Consider the following 25,377-nt stretch of genomic DNA (forward strand, 5'->3'; position numbering starts at 1 on the left):
GGTCATTTCCCAGAATACACCTCTCAGTAGCTGCAGATGAGCAGGATGAAGGTTTACAAACAGGAAAGGGCATGACAACATAGATATTGAGTCCATCTTCAGCAGGAGCCATATTCCAAGTGTCCCACACACATCCCCAATTCAAAATTTAACCACAAAGAAAGCCAGTCAGGAAAAGTGAGCAATAGAGGACAAGTGAGATACTTCTGAAGCAGGGTGGCCAACAGCTGGTGTCAGGGGTCCAGAAGAACCCCATTCAAGGTGCAACGGCAGTGCCCTACCTGGGAATCAAACCTGCAACCTGTTACAAAGCCCAAACCCCTAGCTATTTCTGTTACCCTGCCACCCATTATTCAACAATAATGCATGTCATATGTAGCATTACGTCTCTATTGGGACACATTTTTCTCTCTCATTGTACATTTGAGCTGTTCATCCGCTCACAATTCAATCATTTCCATCTCAGGTGCTGCTTCATCAGTGGTCAGGAGAGGAACCGGTTGATTTTGGGAGCTATGTACGTCACCCAGAAATGAGATGTGTAGCTGTCTGACGGCCGTAGAATTTTGTGGTGAAACCAGTTCCGCCAGCATCGCTGTGTTCCTGTCTTCTCTGTGGTCTAGCTCACCGACCTCTGCTTCTTCTAACACACTGACAGCGCAATGGACAGAACGTTTGTCACTTCCTGTTGAATCTCCCTTTAGAGCTGCTGCAGTTTCCTTTTGAATTCTGATGCTGATCTGTCAGCATCTTTGATTTCCTCGATTTTCCTTATAGGAATGCTAAACCAAGCACCTATTCAGGCAGTTCGGTGTACCCCTTCCCTTGTTGGCCTGAATGACCTGATTAGGCTCAGCAGATCCAGAAAACATGAAAGTTGGACGGCGCAGGGAAATGTCACTTCACTGGGGACGTTCTAATTCAGCTCTTCAGTGGTGAAGAGCGTTTGAGTGAATAAACTACAATCTCCAACACGGTCTTCGTGACATTTTCAAATTTGAGCTCTTTTGAGCCAAACTGCTTGTCATGGATAATGCAATGAAAAGCTCAGACGACAGCCTAGCCTCGCGAAAAGCCCCAAAGCGCGTTTTTGTGACCCTGTCATTGACGGGGGCCGCGTGGACTAAAGTGTCGGTCGGCTTCTCTAAAGGCGCGTCTCTTTTGATCACAGAAACGGCCGCCTCCTTTTAGCCGCGTCCGCGAGCTCTGTTCTTCCCGGGCCCCCGATATCAAGGAGCCCCTCTTCAATGGAGCAATCATCTGACACGGATCGGACAAAGGCGGCTAATTGTGGCTTGGCCTGTGTGTCACAGGACTCGTCCAAGAGCTGCGTTTTTTGAAATTCGAACTGCTCAAGCTGCGTGCGGCTGTTCAGATCCGATGCTCCGCGTTCGATTGTGTGACGGGCGGAGCTGCACGGTCGGAATTTTCCGGGGACGGGATTGATACGAAGCTGGTTTTTGATGAATTCCCCCTTCGCAGTAGGGCTTTTTTAAATTTGTATCCCGCACGGGCAGTGCTTAGCGTCTCTTGTCATGGGGGCCGAAGTCACGACTTCAAAGGGTCTCGAAAATCCGGGGGAGTAACCGGGAACGTTTTGCGGCGTGTCTTCTCAGAGAGCTGCGGTCGTGTTCTTCGGCTGAGCGTCGAGCGCGGAGGGAATTCTTCGCCGTCGCGGGGAACGCTGCGTTGCGAAACGTCGGCGTGCATTAAAGGGCTTTTTTTTTGCTGAGAGGCGCGCGTTCGGCTGAGGAGGCGCGCCGCTTCGCCGTCCGCTCGCAGCGTCTCCCCGCCCTCGCCAGGAAGCGCAGTTTAGCTGCGCGTGTTTTCTCCTGCTGTCTGCGGCGGACTCTCATCGTGGTTGGGTTTTTTTTTGTTGCAGCAAGGCTCGTTAGCTCTCCGTTCAGCTTCAGCTGGCTCAGCAGAGCGGGGAGCCGGCCAAGCCTGATCTATAGGGGTCTGTAACTGCGCTGTGTGGGGGGGGGGGGGGGGGAGTGGGGGGGGGGGCGTGAGAAGCACAGAGAAGCACAGCCACAGCGGCATCAAAAAAAACAACAAAAAAAAAACACATCAAATGATCACATGGAAGCGGCATGGCCTCGCTGCTGATTGGCTGCCACAAGAACACTTAATCAACGGGAGTTTCTTTTTTTTTATTGTTTCCACTTGGAAGCAGTCCACATGGAGGTTCTCTACCGCATCAGATTACAAATAAATAAATAACAAATAAATATCAAATACTGGTAATTATTGTTATTAGGCTCAGAAAAATACTTGATAAAAATCTTCATAATTTATTGCACTGCCCAAGACTGCATCAGTATGCATTTCTGTAAAATGTGAAGTTAAAGACACCATGGCTGCTTATGGAAATGAAATGTCTGGCTTTTAGTCACACACAAGCTGGCCCATGATGCATTTACAGTCCCTAAACGCAAGCCCTACTTAGAACTCATTTCTGTGTAGACTTTACATTTACGGTCCCTAACCGCATGCTGTACTGAGACCACATTTATGTGCAGGACTTTATATTTACGGTCCCTAACCGCATGCTCTACTGAGACCACATTTCTGTGCAGGACTTTGCATCTCTCACCCTTATCCACCTGTTCTGAGGTTTATTTACATTATGCATGTGTATGACGAGTTACCATCATGTCAGGTCTAAATATTTTATATGTACATTTACACTGACACATATAACATGGTCTCATCCACAGTGGTGTACACAGCCTACATCCTTTACATACAGTCTGTTTGTGCAGACGGATATTATACTTAAGCAATTCGAACTGAATACCTTGATCAAGGGTAAGATTACTAGGCTAGACAATAAACATGGTCTGGTGATACTGGGACCAACGAATATGCTGATATGGCCACCAGAAATGTAGCTCTAGGGGCCTTATTCAGCCAGATGAAGGGCAATGTGTACTAGAACATTTGCGTGTGACATTTTGCTAATTGCATAATAATTATTCATGAATATATCGCACGCGTCCAATATAATCAAGGATGTACAGAGATGTTCACCTACTGGACAAATCTTTAGCCTCTGCTTCCAAGATATTGGGTCCAGAGCATTTGTGGACACCCAGGAAATCTTCATTTTTTTCACTTAATAGCTCATGTTGTCTAATAAAGAAAGAATGTTGTGTACAATGGTATGTTGGAAATACTGTACTGTAGCTGAATGACAAAACATCATAGCAAAGCTTCGCGATAAGCTTCTCGTAATCTGCATCCCTTACATTTTTTCTGACAGGTGTTATCTTCTCATAGTTGGAAACCCAGAATTGATTTTCATATATAGCCATGACTATGTATAGAGCAGACACTATCATCACAGACATGACACTGGCAAGCCTGTTAAGAACATGCATTTTTGTTATCTTAGTTGTGTGATAGCGTCACTCTGTTTCTATCTGAATGTGGCAATAATAACAAATTAATATTAAAATAAAACATTGCACTGGCATTTATTATTATTATTATTATTATTATTATTATTATTATTATTATTATTATTATTATTATTATTATTATTATTATTATTATTATTATTATTGTTATTTTTCCAGAAAGAATTCGATCTGAACCACACCATTCAATGACCTACTGGCCCTGGAGAGAAACAAAATAATTGAATTTTTTTTTTTTTAATGTGTCCTTCAACAGCAGTGCCACTCCTGGACATTAGAATCATTCTCAGAAGGCAAGCCCACCCCTTGGCTCAAATTCGCTCAGAGATTTATAATAACTACATCAGTTAAGTAGTTATCCCGCGCGCTGATATAATCCAAGCCCAAATCCAATAATCCAGATGTTTCCTCGCACAGAATTGTGCCCGCAGGCTACTCTGTACACAGTGAGGTTAGTTTCCCGTGCATAAAATGGCATTGAGTGATAATTCAGTCTTTGTTTCTCTAATGGACACAATATTTCAGTTCAACAATATTACAAGGGGCAATTATGGAGCCGCATTAGTGTCAGTAAACACCCTGATTCATGTCACTGCAGTTGAACGCTGACTACCGTTATACCAGTTCTAAATATGCTGGGCCCCAGTTGTGATTCATCACAGTGAATCTTTGATTGGGGGATCGACTGAACTCCTCCCAGCAGTTTTGACGGGCTTATCCTCAAAAAGAAAAGCTCGGAGAACAAGCTTAGCTGGGACCAGAAGCTACAAGCTCTGCATAACCAGCCCATTTACCTGATTCAGGGGTCCCCATATTCAGGGACATCTGTGTATGTTCCTTATTGTCACTGCCAAATTCTTGACCCATTGGTAGAATTGAAAATGAAACATTTCTTTCAGATATCCAATATTTTTACTTTGCAATTATTTTGAACACACACATGCTCGGTTTGTTGATTTTATTTCAGTGACCAGGTGTCAAGACTTTCATCAGTTTGATATCCCGCTTATCTTAACTGCCGGTCTGTCATTTAAACTATTCAAAAATATAACCTCTTTCTGAAGGAATCATTTGAAACACATGCCATAGAATATTAGTATTACTTAATCTGACGGAAGAATACTCCTGGGGCATGAACATTTGACCATGTTCTTCATGGCGTACAAAGCTATTTCAGACATAATGTGACACAAAAGAGTACATCTTTCAATCGATATTAGAAGACATTAAAATTGTCTTATTAAGAACAAATCAGGGGTTGCAACTGTGGTTGGAACAAAAACCAGCATGCACAGAGTACCCCCAGAACTGACCCCTGTTTTAACCACTAGGAGGCACTATTGAGTGATGTGAAAATCAACCCAGGTATGACAGTGCTGCTCTGCACTCGAACCAGGCACACATTACTTGGGCCCAGGCGTGAATTTTTAATGCAGGAATACCATTCCCCAGCCCTGTGGATGTCATCCATTTTATAAAGGTGCTTCCTGTTCTTTGGTAATGATGTCTCGCCAGTCTTAATTGATAACACTGCGGGGGATCGAGATGGAGTGCAATACGATTGAGAAAATAGACTGCGAAGGAAGAAACTAAATCCACTCTGTAGTCGCTGGCATCACCTCCATTGTAAATAAATGCTGGCTAAATCTACTTTTAAAGAATGAATGGAGTGCAGTCTGTGTAGTCAGTCCAGTGTCCTGTCCTGTTTTTCAGGTTTAGATAGAATATAGGCATAGGTCTAAGAGGCACGAAATCAAACTGACTTTGAGAAACCGTGCAGATTACCTTGCTGTGTTATGCAGATGTTCCTTTCTAAATTCAACCCTACATCCTGTGCCACCCCTGTCACATTCACTGTTGTTACGGAAGACAAGGATAATCTCTTTTCAAATACTCGGTGTGTGTGTGTGTGTGTGTGTGTGCGTGTGCGTGTGTGTCTTTGTGCCATCCTAAGTGCATTCTCTCTCTAAGGAAAATTCACATCGCCCAGCATTACTATGAGAGGAGGAGACCAGCCGAAAGGAGGGCTGATAAATATTGGATAGAAAGGGGCAGGAACTGCACTCGGGCGAGTTGAAGACCGACCGCTTCCCTTGTTTAGTGTCGGGGGAAGGTCTGAATCGTGTGTGAATGAGGGAATTTGCGCCGCAGATATGGATTTAACTGCAGGTGTGACCGAGACGGTGTGGATCCAGCTTCCATTCATAACGGGCGGGTCGCGGCGGCGTGACAGGGTCTCGCGGCGCGCTCGTCGCTGCGCTGAAAGGGGCCGTGATGCTACATAACAAAGCCCTAATCCCTCCGCTTCGGGGGTGACGTCTGGGGCTCCCTACATAATGGATGGCTCTGGGGTTTCACCGGCCTTGTCTAGCGTCGGCCTTTTGTGTAATCTCTCTCTCTCAGGAGACCAGGAGAACACACACACACACACACGTGCACGCACACACATGCGCGTACACACACACGCACACACACATGCGCGTACACACACACGCACACACACACACACACACACGCACACACACATGCACGCATGCCCACCCACACACACACATACACACACGTGCACGCACACACATGCGCGTACACGCGCACACACACAGACCTACACGCAAACACACACACACACACGCAAACACGCACACACACATACATGCAAGCACACGTACACACACACACACACACCCACACACACAAACACGCGCACGCACACACACACATGCACATACACACACCCACGCACACACGCACGCACGGACACACACCCACTCACACACGCACACTCTCCTCCAGGTCAATGTGAACTCTGTTTCACCTTCAGCCGGCTCCTCTCTCATTGTTGCTCTGACGTGTACGGGCTTATCTGGGCCGTCCGATTGATCATGCAATCGATGGTGCTTCAGCATGTAACCGAAAGCTCGATAAGTTGCGCTCTGTCCGGTCTCCCCCCACTATTCAGACACCACTGCCCGTATCTTAAACACTGCAGGTGGGAAGGCTGGCTGTTTTATGCCACTTGGGTGCAGTGCAATTTGCATAGTGTATAACAGACGGCCTGATCGCCATTCATCCCCTTTATCTGCTGAAAGAGTAATGAGCAGGTATTCATGGCTGAAAACAGTGAATTTGTTAAGAGAATTGACTGCAGATGCCTTGCCAGTACTGGTGAGGGGGGCAAGCAGGCAGAAGGTGAAATAAGTTGGTGAGATTTTCCTTTTCATTATAAAAAAAAACCAACCTGTTTTGTGCGAAAGGAAGGTGGATTGTCCCTCTACCCTTTTAAAGAAAAGAAGAAGAATCATTTGGCTGTCTGTGGTGGAGTAACTGAGCTCCTCTGTTTCCGTGCCTTTTTCCCGCCTCCGTCTGAAACGGGGCGGAGTCAGACGGACCACGTCATGCTGACGGACAGAGGCGCCAACCTGTTCGCCGACAGCGTGGGCGTGGCCACCGTGCCCAGCGACGCCCTGGTGACGGAGCACGAGAGGGCGGAGTGGGAGCGGCACCAGCAGTACTCCCTCGGGGTGAAGAGCCTCTTCAACTCGCGCTGGTAAGATCGCCATCGTCCAATTCGGCCGCCGTCCCGCTACGCCCCACACCGCTACGTGCTACTTGGCTGCGCGGTCCTCCGTGGGGGAGACAGGCAGGTTTAGGGGTCTGTCACAGCACCCCCCCTTATGAAACTGCAGAACACACTGCAATAATGCTACACAGTAAAATGTCCAGTGGTAATTCAACTCTAACAGGGCTAATTCAACTCTTTGGTCCCCATTGGGACCAAATGTTAGCTGTTGAGTGTTGAATTAACACTGTTAAAGTTAAATTGAAGCTGGGTATTTTACTGCGTACATGCCTGCGATTGCAGTTTTGCATTCCACACAGGGGGGAATATTGGGAGGTAAAAATGAATAGAAAGTATTACTGTATTGATAGCAAAGCCTTTATTACACTGTTTATAACACTGTTACTAACATCTTATAAAGACGGTGCTGATGTGACTACTACTAATACTACTAGTATAAGTACTACTACTAATTAATAATAATAATAATGGGAACAATCAGTACATGAATTGAATACATGTAAATAGGATGATGGTTGTAGTGATCAGCTTAACATCAGATCCGACTGGAAATCCTTGCTGTGAAGACTGCTTAATCTGAAGGATTTTGAAATGAGAAAACGTGTCATAGTGTATCATCTAGCAAACTGCTGCAGTTCTCGCTTACTTCTCATGATAGCATTCATATAGTAACTCAACAGCAGGTTAAAAAAAATGTATATATGTGTGTGTGTGTGTGTGTGTGTGTGTGTGTGTGGTTTTAAACATAATGTTTCATACATTTTTGGAATTTGCCTCAGCTGAACAGTATATTTATAAATCCTTTTTCTGAAATATAGAATGTCATTTCCCCGGTTGGAATTATTTCCCATATTTATGCTTTTGTCCTTGTGCAAATATGCATGACATGTTTCAGTAAGGTAAAAAAAAACATTGGCGGTACAGAACTGTATATTTCTTTTGTCTAAAAATCTCTTGCGTGTGAGAGATTGGGTTCAGAATGCTTATGGGATTAATTTGATAGCTGGATTGTCTCTGAAAGGGTCTAGCTGGTTCATTAATCATGCAGTAATTAACAGGCTCTCTGGGGATGCCAGTGATAGGAATGTGATCGCTGTGCTTTTCACTGTGTACTGAAAGCCCTGGGCAGAGCTGAATTAGCTTGGCTTGCCTTGTCAGGCCTGCAGTTGCAATGAACCACAGCGTTGTGTTGCCCTTATTGTATTTTACTGCATTTTACGGTATTTTACTGTATTTTACTGTACAAATAACCCTCTTCCTGCGGCATGCTGACCCAGCTCAGCATAATGACATTTGATTTGTTAGCTTAGCAGTCCTGTTGTCCTTTATTCATTACTGTCACCAGGGTAACAATGCATTTCAGTTGGCCACATGGCCACTTTCTCTCTCTGGGTTTTTCTCTTTTATTCAGACTTCAGACTTTTTTCCAGTTCATTTGAATTGATTTTGCCTCAGTGTAGGGTATAGGGTGTAGGGCGTAGGGCGTAGGGTGATTGATTCTATCGGGTTGATTCTCCTCGTCGATCTTCACTTTGGCTGCACGGGGTACTGTAAAACTGTTTAGATCAGAACAGACAGCTCTCCGGAAAAGGGCATCCCTCATACAGCAGGGAAGAGCTGCTTTAAGCCGGGGGAGAAAAAGGTGTCGAGGGTTTCTGGTCGCTAAATTAGAAGTAAACGCTGATCTGACAGCACATTAGGAACAGAGGTTAACGGTAACAGCCAGGAGATATACAGCTCCAGGAGGCCCATTATTCCTTAGCGCCATGAATATAGCACTGTGGCTGGATAATTTCACACCTGCAACTGGAAAAATCTGTTCCTTCACAGAACATTGAGAATTAGAATTAGCCCACCGATGGGTCCTTTTTAAATAACTAGCACGTTAAGCTTTTTCAGCATTTTCTTAGGCAGGGAATAATCTGCAGACGTAGCCGTGGGAAGGCCATCACAGGAGCCATTCCCAAACTGTCGCACCGTGTCGGTGAAAGGCGCGGCCGATGGTAGAGTGTGACTCAGACTGCCGCGACATCAGCGTCACCCCCTCTGTGCCTGCAGCAGCTGTGTACGAGCCTCCGGTTCGGTAGCTACTGCGGCTCGGCTGGTAGGAGCTAAAAAGGGAGCGAGCTCACAGTTTCCAACGGGCATTCTGCACGGGTAAACAAAATGAGCACGGGGTATTCAAACACGGTTGGGAGTTTCAAGGTGCTAACAATGGAAACTATTTATAAAACGGTTCAGCATCTGTCCGTATAAATCCTTTCTGGCAGTAATCTCAATAATGGGCTGTACTACTGTATATAATAATTAAGGGTTGCCAGATGTCTGGTTTTCGACCACAATGTCCCATTTTCAAAATATTTGTACATGTCCGGTCTGTGGTCCCAGCCGGACAATTTAATGTCCACATAGAGTAATAGACGGTAGAAATTTTTAGAAATTTAGTTATAGTTTTGAATGCTCCCCGGTCCAACTTTGGTTCTGGTTAACCCACCTGGTCTGATGTTGGTTTCGAGGGAGGGGGTATGTTATTGTCTGTCAAGATGCACTATTCCCTTTTACCCTTGTTGTCGATATAACATGTCTCCCTTCGGCATAAAGACGCTGTGTGCTTCTGTTGGGGATAGTCTCTGGGGACACCTGGAGTGTCCAGGATTGATGCTGAAGGACCCCCTCTGCTTCGGTATAGGGATGCCGAGGGCTTCTCAGCTGGGACTGGGACCAGGTTGGGAATAGAGATGTTCCCTTGTTCTTTTTCATGGCTCAGGAAGTAGGAAGTCTGCTGAATTTTAAAATGTAGTGGCTGAACTGTGTCATTTTTGTGACACACCATATTTGTTAACAAAATTTTTATCATTTATAAAAATTCCTTTTTTCAATTTGTTTTTTTCTGTGTGCACTCAGTGAAGGAGTGATTAAAAGCGTTTGTGTGAGTGTTCTTATAGTGGTACGAAAGCTTCTTTTTTTAAGGCTTCTTAGACTCGTTTTATTTTTCCCAGTGCGTCCATCAAACTTAACTGCAATTCACTGCTGTCCGTCCTAACGAGAGTTAACCTTCAAGCATGTCTGCTTGAATTAGGTCCAACTAAGAAACCGGATTCCATTTATTTCACTCTCACCATGGCACCAAACAGAGCAACAGCCCGCCCCAAATTGCGTCTAAGGAACTCTGCCAGAGACGGCCGTGGTGGGGCGGCGGGGGGGGGGGGCGCATCGCGGGGAGGGCGGACACGACGCCCCGGCGGGGTGCGAGGGGAAGCGGTCCGTGCTAGCGTAGCGAGACCGTGGCGTCGGCCCTTTTGATGAACGATCTGACAGACGCGGCGCCGTGTTTCTGTGAGCCCCCCCCCCCCCCCCCCCCCGTTTCGCGGCAGTCCCGCTGCGCCGCCGGATCCCCTGCCGAGGGCGTCCGCGGAACGCCGGGAACGCCAGGAACGCCGGGATCGCGGCGAGAAAGCGCTCCGTCAGCTAGGAGCGGGGAGCGGGGAGCGGGGAGCGGGGAGACGACGGAGAAAAAAAGCGCTGCGTCTCGTTTCCAAACTGAAATGATGCGCCGGAACATGAAGCAGCTCGTGCCCTCAGAGTCAGCGGGAGGGAGGGGGGAGGGGGGAGCGGGGAAACTGCAAGAAGAGCAGAGTCGCCTCGCTTCTGCTAAAAAAGAGAAAAGAGTGATGGTGCGCTTCACTTAGCCGTGGCCCTGCGCCCAACAGACTTCTCTCTCTTTCATCTCCTCCTGCGTTAACTGAACCATGATAAAGTATGGAATCTTTATTTATTTATTTTTTTATTTTATTTTTTTATTTTTTTGGGGGGGGTGGATAGCTAGCCTGCCAGCTATTCAATTGTTTTCGAAACAGAGGATGAGCGATAAACATCGTCAAGCTATAACTGGCCTACAAATTCCCTGCAGTTCTTCACGGACAGCAATGACTACGCTTGAGTTGGTCAATCCTGCAGTGTGTGTTAGAACAAACCAGTCTCCCCATAGTTTTAATTTTAACAGGATCCCAGTCCTAATCCCAGCTGTGTGGTGCACGAAGGACTGGGTTTTGGCTTCGTAGTGAAACTTAGGAAATGGGCGGCTTTCTGTGCGGTGGATTGATTTAGTATAATATACATTTAATATAAATGTGCTGTGTGTAAGTGACTCATGGCAGAGACACATTATCTCAAACACATTATCTCTCTCAGTCTCTGACCCTTTGTTATTAGGAACCTCTGAACAGAATGATGTTTTATAATTGGATGCTTGTTGCATTCCCACCAGAGAGAGAGAGAGAGAGAGAGACCTTTGGTTCTCCTTTATTTAACAGTAAAAAAGGAGACATACAAATCTAGTCATACACAATAATCAAAGATGGAAAGTAAACCAACACAATAGAAAAAACAGGAAAAAAATTAAAAATAAAAAGATATGCTGGCTCAAAAATTATTATTATTTTTTTGCTATGCAGCATAATGAGCTAATCTGCTGCTATTGTGCCCAGAGCAGGATGTCACTGCATTGTTTTCCTGCTGCTGTATCTTTCTTGCTGAGAGGGAGAATGGGTGAGAGACGCTTTCGGGGGCAATTCATTTTCGCAGAGCTGCCCAGGAGAGTACAGGCGCAAGCTCGCATGGCGGGGTCCGCGTTCATTCACACATTCACGCTTACGATAGGCCGTCGCTCCTGCCCAGCTGGCTCCGACCCCCCAGCCCCGTCACCCGCAGAGTCAGCCGTGGAACGTGGAGCCAGGGTCCCCTCTGGGGCCCCCTGTCTGGGGCCCCAGTCCTCCCTTTGTTCTCTCCTTCTTTTGAATTTAAACCATTTCAGACAAGAAAGTTTTGATTTCCAAAAGAAATTTAAAGGAATTGTCCATCTGAGGGTTTCAGGCTCTGCGTTGTTTTTGTCTGTGGAAATCAGCTGCAATAAAAATGCAATGATGTGTGTGCCCCTTGTGCAGCTTCACAGTTCTGCCTGTCCTGACTGTGGATCAATGTGCATTTATTACTCCTCCCTCCTCAAACTGTTTTTTATTTTTGGATTAAAATAATGGATTACATTTTTTGAAAAATGTCTTATTGAAAGTCTCAGAAAAGTTTGAAGCTTTAGTAAATGTTGTAAAAATAATGGCTACTTGTCATGGTTGTTGAGCTTCAAGTTATGAAACCTAGAACCTAGAATGGAAAAGAATAGATTGCTTGTTCAGTGCATATATCTCAGATACATGGAAATAATTCACACTGCCTCTGTGTACCTTCTTAAAGTTTGCAAGAAACTGTGGTACACTAAATGTCAGTCATTTTGCTAACACAAACCTTTAGAGCCATATCACACTATTGTTTCTTTACAATTCTGTTTATGTACAGCAGCTATCTGAACAGATGATGTTCTGGTGTTTTCATATAAAAATAAGCCTTTTATTTTACCAAGGACTCTGGAGAATTCTATTAAAATTACCATGTAGCTATTACATCTATTGTCAGTATGCTCCAACTGAACAGAATGTACTGGTATCATCATTACACCAAGCTGCATGTAACATGATTATATTTATTGACATTTGTGTGTGTGTGCGTGCGCGCGTGTGTGTGCGCGCGTGTGTGTGTGTGGGTGTGTGTGTCAGTGTGTGTGTGTGTGCATTAATGTGTATGCATCCATACGTGTGTGTGTGTATGTGTGCGCTTATGTGTGTGTGTGTGTGTGTGCTTGTGTGTGTGTGTGTGCGTGCGTTAATGTGTATGCCTCCATACGTGTGTGTGTGTGTGTGTGTGTACTTATGTGCATGTGCGTGTGAGTGCATGTGTGTCTGTGTGGGGGGGGTTGGGGGGGTTTAGCCTGTGCAGGTCAGAGTAAACCTGGTCAAACCAAGGCTTCCCTCCCCAGGGTCCGCTGTGCTGTCGGTGGTATCCTGGCGTTTGTCGGGTTTTCTGCGGCTGCAGCTGTTTCTGACCGTAACGCTAGCCATAATTAGCGGTGTCACCATACCCCATTAGTCGAACGCTGTCAAAGACGTGTTTGCATTGCGCCTCCTCACCTGCACGCTAAAAGCTCGCTTTTGCTTTTGATTGGCTCTCCCTGGCGACTCCCGGCACCTGCGACGTTGTACATACATCTTATCACGGCTGCTTGTTAATTGCTGTTGTCCTCAGAGACTGCACTGTTTACATTCTGAGCGCATCTAAGCTTTACTGACAAACTACAAGGATGCATTTTTTCATTGGTTTCATTTGAATAATAATAATAATAATAAATTTATTTTATATAGCGCTTTTCATGAACTCAAAGACGCTTTACAATAAGTGGCACATACATACATACATACATACATACAATGAAACATGTTTGGAATCAGCTATGTAAAAAAAAATGTATATAAAATGTGTTATGGCAGCAGTGGCCATTTTATTTAATCAATCACCAAAGTAGACATAGTCACTCACTTTCAAAATGTCTTACAGTTCACAATAAGAGGAGAATTTCCATACCTTCTTCATCTCAAACTTCCATGACAGACTGAAAAAGTTTGCGAGGGAGCGATAAATCACATTTCTTGGAAATCCTAAAGGCCACGCGCTCCGTTAGATCATTTCGGAAATATTTAAGGATTTACCGCCGAAGACGTCAATTAAAAAAATAAAAGTTTCTGAAATACAGCTCATCGTCGAACACCTTTTTGAATTTTGTTTTCACCCGAGTTGATGAGCCAAATCAAACCCCTCTGTAGTGATTTAATAGAGCAATCAACTGCCTGTCAAACGTGATTGATGTATCCCCTTGAAAACCTGACAGGAGATTGTACCCCAACTGGTGCAGACTAGCATTCCCGTTGAGGGGTTCGTCACCAGCCTGGTTCACCGAAAGATTAATTTGCACGTTATTTTTATTTTTTCTGTGCCCTTGAACTGTGGCCTTTTCCTGTGGCACTGTAAATGCATTGCTCACGGTTTTGTTTTATTGCGCCGCAGTTTAAATTACTTTTTTTTAAATCGCGGAGCATATTTGTTGATGTCTAATTATTTAGCCTGCCCGGGAGTGTAACCGTAGTAACATTCTACAGTGCAGAGGTAAAATTAGCTCATATGGACAAAGTGTAATTCAAGCTAATCGGTTTGATGAGGCATAATGGCTAAATAATATGTGAAAATGTTTATATTGCCAACATGGCTAAATATAATACAGTCCTATAGATCTGAGCTTCCAAAGATTTCAGGTTATTTTGTTTGATGCTATACTTTGGTCTCAAAAGTGTCAAACACAGACTTAAACCTGATTTTGTGTGTGTGTGTGTGTGTGTTTGTTTCTGTAACTGTGTGTGCCTGACATTCTCAAACAGGTTTGAAAGATTGAATGTGCTAGTAAGGTCATTGTGAGGACCAGTCAAGACACTCATCCCCACATCATGCAGTGGTTTTTCTTTATTCACCTTAATGATTATAAACACGTTCGACCTCACCTTTAACAGCACCAAGACATACTGTACGCTTTGAGAATCTGTGCACTGACCAGAATGAACTAAAAAAAGGTTTGGCACCGTTGACCCCGTATGCATACCTCAGGGGCTGGAGTTCCGGCTTATCTTTTTGGAGTATGTCTTAGAAGTAGCAACAGGTCACAGCATTCACATAAAGGGGAGCCACAATACTGCCCTTCTTTGGCACACGGAATGGCTGGCCGCAGTGTCTAAAGTGTGGAGGTATACGGTTGAACATGCTGTAAGAGATACCAGGGGGAGAATAAAAATGCAATCATAGGCGTTCACTGTGAATGTCTGTTAAGATCTGTTGCTCTGTGATTGAGCGATTTTGCCAGAAATTCCAGGTGCATGTAGGGATTGATAGTACCCATAGTACCCTCTGTGTCTCGGTGAAAGTGTATGTTATGCTACTGTAAGTCACTCATGCTACCAGTGTATGTATTACAATATGACTGAAGAAAGACTTGTGGCAATAAAACTGCAGGAAAGAATTCTGTTTATACAGTGAAACATCAAACTGAATGCCTGAGATAGTGAGATCCATTGGGAGGAGAATGGGATTTAAAAGCAAGGCCATATGTAGCTTTCATAAGTCTGCTGCAGCTCAAGACCAAACAACTCCCCAGCTGTGCCAACCTGAAGTTTATAGAATTCACATGATGTGAAGCAACTTTCAAAGCATTTGCTTCAGATCTGTTATTCAGCCGATTGAACAGAAAAGAGGGTAAATAAAAAGTTAACAGATGTGATTTATTATTTATTTATTTTTTTACATTTTGAGATATTGATATTTCTATTAGTAGATGCACAGGTATGCGTGTTTCCAAGACCATCTGTAACAAAACAAGCCTGTTGGTGAAGACAGTCGTGTTCAGACAAAATTCTGAAACAGAAAAGGAGAGATATTGTGGGTTTTAATTAAGGTATGCTCATCACAGGCTGCATTTGCTTTAACGGAGGCACCAAACCTATAATTTGATTCTTTACTGGAGCACTGTCAAGTTCTTTTGTTCTTGTTTTTTTTCTCTCGTATATTATTTATTAATTTTTTTATTTATTTATTCAAAGAGACAAAAAAAGATTAATTAGAAGCCAAAGGTAAGAAGAGACAGTAACTATTCGGGTAAGGCATCACGCTGAGGTGCGTGGACGGGCCTCGATCTCCAGCGACCCCTGCTGCTCGGCACGTGAAAGCCGCATGTGAAAGGTCTTCCTCCGACTCCACTCTGTGCAAGCTCAGCTGTAGTCTGTGCTGTGCAGCTGGCAACACTGTGTGTTTCAGAGGAAAACTACAGATGTGTACACAACCCCAAATCTGCAGGGAGCCTTGCACACGAATGAGGCTGTGGTCACAGATCATTGTCTGTGCCAAATTGGGGTGGGAATCGGACAAGCTCGGTTCCCTGTTGGGCACCAAATGTTTTTTGTTTTTTTTAATAGAGCATTCTGTCATTCTTGCTATCGATGTGCACTGTGCACCCGTCAGAACTCTGAACAATTGATCTTCCATTTCTAGCGCAGTGAAACTGTCTTGGCTGTCAATTTGTTCATTCCCGAACAAATAAATTGTGAGTTTTAATTGTCTGCACTCATACAAGAGACCTGTAACCCTGAGACATTTGGAAGTGAACTATAATTATTTCAGTTTTGTTTTTTTTTTTTTTTTTTGTGAGAGTGTTTGTTTGGCAGGGCTAGGAGTATAGTTTTTTGAAAGTGAACTTGTTTTTTATTGTTAGTGAAAGTGTAGTTTGGCTGGAATGGGGAAAAGGTTGCTTGTTTGCTGGTTAGCTGAGTGTTTGGATGCTGAAGGAAAATGTGTTTGAGTGTGCACCCTGAGATTTGTGCTGTAATGTGTATCTTCTCCCTTACGACTCAGTCGAGGCTGAAGCATGTCGCTGATCCTGAGGGATGGCGCTAGCTTATAGCGCTAACAGTTTCCACACAGCCTGGTCTGGCTGCTGACCTTTCAGAGACAGCTCTGGATATACATGGGTGGACAAACATATACACACACACAGACACACGCACACACGTACACACACACACACACACATGCTCACACGCACGCAAACACACACACACATACACAAACGCTCACTCACTAACACACACACAAACACACACCTCTCCATTTTTCTACACACAGATGATGATTGGGCATTTGCGGAACAGTTTCAGGGTAGGGCTTTTTCAGGAAGTGTCCCCATTAGCCAATGCCCTCCCTGACACCGCTCCCAGTTTTCTTGTCAGCGCCCAAATTGCTTGCGCCCATTTGTATGAAAAACTGAGAGAGAGGCCGGGGAAGCGTATCAAGAAAACTGAGAATAGACGGCAGCAGCGGGAGCTGAGGATTTCTGACCCCTGGCGCGCTGTGGTAATTTAGAGCTTCTGTTGAAGGGGCAAGCAGCTTTTATTTTGAACAAAGCTGTCATCGCTTCCGAACTCACCAGGAGTCTGTAGCGTGCGGCCTGTATAGGAGCATCTGCGGTAAAGGGAGATTACGCTCGCCTTTCAGTTCTCAAACACTATCGAATGCAACACGTCAGCAGAAAACGATGCACAAACATGACACACAAGCACATGCTAGTCACATGTATATGATTGCCTCAGGAATCCATGTATAACAGTTATACCTGTAAATTACATTACATTACATTACAGGCATTTGGCAGACGCTCTTATCCAGAGCGACGTACAACAAAGTGTATAACCATAACCAGGAACAAGCGTGTTGAAAACCCTAGAGGGAAGTACAGTTCCAAGTGCAGGGGGAGACCGATATATGGGGAATATCAGGTAGTATGCATGTCACTGCATTGAAGAGTATCCACCTTTACGAATTACACTGTACGTCCTATTTTAACATTAGATGAATGATAATTCGCTGAATTACACGTAAGCAATAATTTTGAGAGCTGAACGCTATATATATACAATCTATGAGGTGCACTTATCTTACCTTGATCTCTATGTCTGGAACAACACAGCCTTCCTCGTAACTTTAGTCTAGCTATTTAAAAAATGACTTTACAAAAAATGTAAGCACTTTTGAAGGGGGAATAAATGAGGTATGTTATATCATTAGTGTCGTTATATCTACAGTTTGAGATGTTTTTAAAAATTTATTTATTTAGTGGATGTTCTATTTTAATATGATGTACAGTTTGCAGGGCCTGTGTTTGAAATATTATATTATCCTACGTGGACACAAGGTAATTCAAATGAGCAATCAGTGTGTTTCCTCTTTCTGTGGCTCAGGGAAATGTTGGAGCACATTAGCTGGAATGTGTGCGAGGCTGGCAGGGGTAGGCACTAGGTGAGATCGTCACCTCTTCGGTTGTCTCGGAGTCAACACTCGGAAACTTTCCTCACCTTCTCCTTGTGCGTCAATTTTAGCAAGAGGTGGGACCGAGTCATAATTTTGAAAGTCATGAGCTATTCTCAAATCTCACGTCAAGTCCCAAGTAAACAATGGGGAAATCTCCAATCCCAAAATCCCAAGTTCATAATTTGAAAGTCATCAAGTCTCAATCAGTTTCTTTCCAAAACTACTTCATATTTGCTTTAGAGTTGTGTGTGGAGCTCTTGATTGAATGTATTGTGTGGTATGTTTTCATGTAGTTCACCTAATCTACACCAGGGCTGCAGACCTGCAAGTCCTGAGGGCCACAGGCTTAGTTTAGTTTTACAGAAATTTAGCAGACCCTCTTATCTAGAGCGACTTACATTGTATCCAATTATACAGCTGGATATATACTGGAGTAAGTTAAGTACCTTGCTCAAGGGTACAGCGGCAGTGTCCTACCGGGGAATCGAACCTGCGACCTTTAGGTTACGAGACCAACTCCTTAGCCATTATACTACACTGCCACCACAGGCATTTGTTCCAGCTGTGCCCCACACCACCTGATTTCACTAATGAGCTCACTTCCTGAACCAAGGAGGTGAAATAATTTGTGTGAAATCAGGTTATGTAGTGCATGGTCAGGCCAGATACCTGCAGACACTGTGGTGCTCTGACATTATTGGATTATGTATTATCAGACAGTAGAGAAAACCTGCAGTGCTCCTGACCTTCAAAGCCAGATTTTTAGTATCCCTGCTCTACACCTCATTTTAATATCTTGTTTAAAAGCAAAATTAATCAAAAGACACTTTTGAATCTCACTCTGAGGCTCTGTGTTATGATGACCAGGACACCATAGACATTTATTCATTTATGATATAAATCTATGTCTACGTTTGGAGCTTTGTGACTGTACCCAATAATAAAACCTATGGGTAGGCTATTAACCCAGCTGTCACTGTAAACAACACTGTTAACAACGATTTTAAAAATAGCATTTTCTTAGCAGCAAACACGGCTAGAGAATTGATTAATTAATTTTTTCTGTGTTCATTCCACAGACTGGCAGCACACAGTTCACAGGCTGGGAACAGGATTCAGGAACATGAACTATAATTTCACTCTGCCATTTTGTTTAAATTAGTGCCTCGAGTCACACTTGAGTAGAAGTCATGTGACTCAAATCCACAACACTGAATTTTAGTATTCTGAACAGAATCTCTAATGCAAGAATTGCTGTGGTAAAGCAAATGATTTTTCTGAATTATTATTTTTTTTTTTTTAAGGGACCATGACACGGTTGGGGCGGTTGCTCTGGATTGCCATGGCGACGTAGCCTGTGCCACTTCCACTGGAGGCATTAGAAACAAAATGGTGGGACGAGTTGGGGACTCGCCCATAATAGGTGGGTATAAGGGAATCTGTCTTTAATCAGTTTTTTCTTCCAGTTTGCGACACTTAGTTGTATTTGTGAAGTGCATGTCCTTAGTGAAAAATCTTCATTCAGTTTGGGATAGCGCAGACACGCAATGGCCATCCTCTGAAGCACAGTGCTGGCCTCTGATTGGCAAAAGGATTCGCTCTTGCATGATAAAACTGGGTGGACTCAGCCAACTGGTTCCATGCATGGGGTGTGTCACTGCACTACATAGCCCCAGAGAAACCTGAGTTCAGTTGATGGTTCCTTGTCTGTTTGTTCTTTTTTTTTTTTTTTTTGTGAAAGAGGATATGAAAACATTAAACAGATCCACATGCCTTGTCAAGCCAGTGATCATCTTTGGGTTCTGAGGGTGTCACCAATGGTAAGGTTATAGTTAAGGTGTATGTTAGGGTCATATTGATACATCCATAAAACTCATTTGTGGATCTTTGCATCACATGTGTGCCTGTGAACATCCATCCCAAAGTCTGCTCTTCAATTTGACTAGGGAGAGGGGTAAGTTTTTAAAGCCAAAAACCCAAGGCACCAACCACATCTTTTGACAGCCGTACCGCTGGAATCCTTTGTAGCAGTTTCCGGGGGTAATTAAAGCTGGAGAAAAGAGCCGGTGGAACGTGCATGGGTCTGTTGGACTGCTGGCCCTGCAGAATGAAACGGAGCCTAGCGCCCTGCCAGGGGAGCTCTTCGGGAGAAGGCTAGAGCTGACCAGCGAGCGCGAGAACGCGCGCTGCTGTTCCCACGGCGAGCCCGGCTTTCATTTTCCCAGATTAAATGATTAATCCCGCCGAGCCTTCGGACGCATCGGGGCGATTAATCAAAGAGAAAACTTACGCCTCATATTTCAAAGGCCAGAGGTCTCGCGCATTAATATCGCCATCAGTGTTTCCATGGTGATCGACTGTTAGTGGGCTTTATGATTCACAAACTTTGGTTATTACAGCTTTTGCTCTTTTTTTGTGGTTCCTTGATCATGTATTTCTGTTCTCCCATCAAAACCTGGAGTGTAGAAGGGGCCAGGGGGACCTGGTCCCAGCTCTACAGTGGAAAGAATTTGGCAGGAGGGTGGGGGAAGGATGTGAGGGGGTGTTTTTACATTTTTCCTGAACTCAGAATTACTTCTCAGTTAAATTCACTTGTTTGTATTGTGTGGGCTGTGTCTGGTGAACCAGGCTGTGGCGGCTACGCGGATAACCGCGTCGGCGCGGTGTCCTGCACGGGACACGGGGAGTCCATCATGAAGGTCACCCTCGCCAGCCGGATCCTCTTCCACATAGAGCAAGGTAACGGTTCCTACCGCTTATTTATTACTGAACGAGAGCCCAAACTAAATGGGACCACAGCTCACTTAACCAGCAAACAGAGTCTCCGCCATTTTCTCCTCAAAGCTTGACTGCAACGGATAGTTCAGCAAGACAGTGATAGCAAGCATACCTCATATCCACCAATAAATTATTGACTGACCCCAAAACTATTGCTTGGCAATTGCTAACTAAGTCTCCATATTTGAACTCAATCGGAAATCAGTGATGTGATTTACAGTCTGCAGAAACGCAAGCTTGAGGATCTTGAAAGATTCTGTAAGGAGGAATCGTCAAAGATTCCCCCCAATATGCTCACCAAACTCTGGACATTGCACCTGAATAAAGAAGGCCTTTGATTCCACATACAGTATCTAAGCTTGAAAGCTATTTAATTATCACTAGCTGATGGTAGGCCTACTTACCGATCCATCACGTGACTGTTCTGTGACAACTGGGAGTGTCGCTAGCAGCAACAGTTGGGAGGGAGGTGAAGGAGGGACGGCACTGCGCCAGTGCACCAGCGCTAGCGCTAGCTTCTTAGCAAAGCCACATTGCTTTTGTAGGTAGCTGGGGAAATCCTCCTGGGGAAAATGGGCACTACGAATATTAACTGTAGAGGTTATTGCAGTACTGCAGTGCCCAACAGAAATGAAACCCATTTCTTTTGAATCTCCTCATATTTTTTTTAAAGGAAAAATGCACATTGCTGGTTTTGCATCCAGCCAAGGTGCAATGCCCAGGCTTTTCCAACGTAGCTTGCCTGCACGAAAAGTGGCAAGAGCATAATTTACATATCAGTAGAAAGGATTTCACAGCGTTTGATGATGTACATTGAACCCAGCGAACTCCGCCCGCAGTAGACCTGCCGTTCAGCCATGGGAGAAAGCGAGCACTGGCTTTGATGCTTTTTTCTTTTTAATTTTTTACAAGAATCATTTTAAAATATTACCGTGAATGGCTATTTGTGAATGTAAAAAAAAAGTATTAAAACAACACAAAATAATTAACAGATTTCAGTTTCCTGGACCTTTAAAGAATATTAATTTCACATTTTTGAGTATGGAGCGCAACTTATTACCTGTATTTATTTTATGTGGCCTTCTTTGTCCATCTGTGTCAAGGGTGTGTGAGTCATTTTGGAGGGGAGTGTGTATTATCTGTGATGTTAAGTTATGTTGCAGTAATGCAACAGGCACGGCGCTAAGCAGATTTCTGTGAATGCCAATGGACAACTGTGCATGTCATTTTTTGTCATTTGTATCTTATCTCACCTCACCACCACCCTGCTACACAGTGCTTATCCACAGCGTGTAAGTCACTGCATTAAAGTATCGTTTAGTGCGGGCATGTGATTTATACATTCCAGTGTGGGGTAACACCTGTGGTGGAGCTATAAGTCTGCTCATATTTCATAAGAGCGCATTTGATTAAAAGATCCCATAAACATATGTTCAGCTGAGCGCAAGTATTGCTTCTAGAGGTTACCACAGGAATCCTAATACCCAGGAGTTTTGTCTGATTAAATAAATTGTTGGGTTAAAACATTCCCATGGAAATATCATCAGCGAAGGGGTTACTAAATTGGGATGGAGGACATATTCTGCAGAAGCAGGAAACCGATTTCACGGGTTTATTTACGGGAAATAGCACCTCTGATGTGTTCGGGGATGATCTGCTAAATTAAATTTCGGCTCTCGACGAAAGGAACGAAAGGGGGTACGTGCGAAACCTCGTACTTTCCAAACGAGTTACTGCATCCTAGTCACCCCCCGAAGAACGCCGGGCATCTGTTCGAGCCATAAAAGCAAAGAAGCCATCATGAATAGAGGCCTGACCAAATGAAATTCTCGAGTCTCGCAAATTGCCGTACATTCCATTTTGTCTTTCTGGCGCTTGCTTTCAAAACTCCGTAATCCCCTCTACACGGTTTAAATCTTTGAAACAACCCCTGGGTCGCCCAAACGAGAGCTCATAGATTGCCAGTGGACTTCAGTGGAATTAGACTTAAAAGTGCAGTACAGACACTGTGGTAAATCAAGCCTGATAGAATCCATTTTACTCAGACATAGCACATTTCATCCATTTTTTCAAATGAGCACTGCACATTTTACTGCCTATTAGGGGTGCAATACCTGTGAAATAACAAATAGGGTTCTTCAGTTCGGATACACCCCTAGCGTGTATGCAAATTATAGTCCAAAATATTGTGAACATCAGGCTTTTTGAGCAGAATGAATGGAACGGTGTCCTCAGATCTAATTGCCTTGATTGTCTATTCAGTTTCCATGGTAGTTAGATCCAGAGTTAAAGTGGGGACGTGTACTTATGACACGCATCACGGATCGTCAAAAGGCTTAAACTGGATAAACAGGCGGGAATTGATGGGCAGGTTAATAAACCGTTAGCGCATTTAGCGACATCCCAGTGGCTTCTGTTCAATTTATGGTCTTAATACTGTAAACATTGTGGTATAAAGTACAGTAGGGTGGTGTACTTGCCCTGTTTTCAAAACAAAATGGATGGTCAGAGACTGGAAATTTGAAATGGTGCATTGTAATTTAAAAGCTCTGAACACAAGCAAGAGAATATTATGTCTGATATTGACTTTTAAATGTTTTGTCTTAAGCTCATATGGGCTTCGTTTGACTAAGAGACAGAAATAAATAAATGTAACATACTTTTGAAATTTTAAAAATGGCCGTTGAGAAATGACCGGCCCTTCCCAAGCTTTTCATTGGGTGGAGAATATGACTCATTGAAGAGCGTGGTGGGTTGGGAGAGTGGATGTGGAAGTGAGAGGTCACAGGTGTCCTTCCTGTTACAGGCTGGTGTCTGTTTCCACATGAAGCCGGGCAGTCCCTAGAGTGAGCATTAGCATATCTTATTCCTGAGAGCTTGCTCCGCGTGTTTCTCTGGGACAGGCACGGGGAGTGACCTTCAGAACAGAGCGATGCCCCGCCTCCCAGGGCTAGTGTGGCGAATCAATCAGTCATCGGTGTTGTGAAAGAGTGATCTGAGACGGACATGTCTGAGAAGGCTGATCTCCTTATGACAATAAAGGCTCTTGCACTGTCTGAATCTCTGCTGTATTCCCTGTGAGTATGCGTGTATGTGTGTGTGTGTGTGCACATGTGAGTGTGTGCGTGTGTCTGTGTATGCATGCACATGTGTGTTTGTGTGTGTGTGCGTGTGTCTGTGTGTGTGTGTGTGTCTATGTCTTTGTGTGTGTGTGTGTGAGAGAGGGTGCGTGTGAGTGTGTGCGTGTCTGTGTACGCATGCACATGTGTGTTTGTGTCTGTGTGTATGTGCGTTATACAGTGAGCTCCATAATGTTTTGGATGAAGACATATTTATTTTCTTGATCTGGCTCTGTACTTGACAATATTAGATTTGCAATTAAACCATGCACATGTGGTTAAAGTGCAGATTCTCATATTTTATTAAAGGGTATTTATACATTAACCCATTTCAGGGTGCCATAATGTTTGGGACAAATGGCTTCACGGGTGTTTCTGATTAGTCAGGAGTGTTCCAATTCCTTCTTTAGTGCAAGTACAAGAGAGCTTTCAGTGTCTAGTCTTGATTCTATGCTTTTGATTGCCTTTGGAGTCTTTCATTGGTGTTTGTCAGCATAAGAACAAGTTGGGCCAATGAAAGTCATGGAAGCCATTATGATGCGCAATATGAAAAAAACAGTCAGAGACATAGACCAAATCTTAGGCTTACCTAAATCAACTGTTTGGAACATCATGAATAAGAAAAAGAGCCCTGTTGAGCTCAGTAATCACAAAGGGCCTGGTAGGCTAGGGAAGAACTTACAATTTACGACTGAAATTCTTTTAAACTCCTAGTCTTTAACACCAAGCATAGCTGCTTTAAAATCCAAGCCTTTATCTCTGAGTATAACTGCTTTTAACCTCAGCGACCTGCTGATGCTTAAGGTAATCACGGCAGAGATGCAACATTTTGAAAGGTGTAGAAAATCTGAGGATCAACATAATCTCTCCTCTTCTGCGTAAGTGGTGCGGTTTTCGCTGAGTCATCTTCGTTGAGGAACCGCACGCCACGGCGGCATTACCAAGCGAGTACTCTCCGCCATCTTCGTCGCTTTTTCACAAGTCGCACTCCGAGCGCGAGGAACGGCAGGTACTGTGGCGACAGACAGGAAGCAGGAAGCGCTCTGTGTTCTAGTGGAGATCAGAAGCACCTGGAGGCAGTGCCCCCCCCCCCCCCCCTTGCCCGCCCAAGGCAGATTAGCGGGGTACACGGGAAGGTTTGATCTTGATCCGGCATGCCGGTCACACGGGTAACAAGTTTACGCGGTCCCCCGGGCGACGGCTCCGGCGTTCCCCCAGTGGCATCCTGAACCCCGACAGGAGCGCAGGTCGCCCCACGGCCCGAGCGCGGGGGAGAGGAGGCCGCGTTTCGCGGTCTTATTAACGTTTTATGAGACGCTGACTGATCACTGGGGCCTGCTCTGCGCCCGTGTTCAGACTGAAAGCGCACCGAGCCGACGGGCATCACTGATACCGTCCCGTCAGCCGCCCGGTTCTCCCCACGACCGCGCCGTGACGGATCGTTGCGATTTTTCGTCTTTTGCTTCTTTTCTCCCCCCCGCCTCATTGTTCTGAAATTTAATTACATCTTCCCCTGGCTGAAAACCAGACGCCTGGGCCGTTTTTACGTTTTCGAGATTTGATATCGGGGGGTGGGGTGGGGGGGGGCGGGCGTCCGGAACGAACGCGCCATCAATTACAGTCATCTCCACCCCTCCGCAGGATCGGCGAAACGAGCAGTTAATGAGGCCATTTTCTCTTCTTCTTCTTCTTC

At 44.6% G+C, this 25,377-nt stretch overlaps 1 protein-coding gene across 3 annotated transcripts in view; it reads left to right on the forward strand.

Annotated features, from left to right (window-relative positions):
* si:dkey-103j14.5 (isoaspartyl peptidase/L-asparaginase) overlaps positions 1-25,377 on the forward strand; it is a 236,651-nt gene that overhangs the window by 200,269 nt on the left and 11,005 nt on the right. For 2 of the 3 annotated variants that reach the window (XM_064317171.1, XM_064317170.1), the window contains exons 4-6: positions 6,806-6,969; positions 19,092-19,210; positions 20,416-20,526. In XM_064317171.1, the coding sequence (XP_064173241.1) occupies positions 6,806-6,969; positions 19,092-19,210; positions 20,416-20,526 (394 nt within the window). Of the gene's footprint in view, positions 1-6,805; positions 6,970-19,091; positions 19,211-20,415; positions 20,527-23,371; positions 23,623-25,377 lie in introns of those variants that run through there. The other variant, XM_064317172.1, reaches the window with a different exon arrangement.

The sequence above is a fragment of the Anguilla rostrata genome, chromosome 18 (genome assembly GCF_018555375.3).
Source record: "Anguilla rostrata isolate EN2019 chromosome 18, ASM1855537v3, whole genome shotgun sequence".
NCBI classification, from domain to species: domain Eukaryota; kingdom Metazoa; phylum Chordata; class Actinopteri; order Anguilliformes; family Anguillidae; genus Anguilla; species Anguilla rostrata.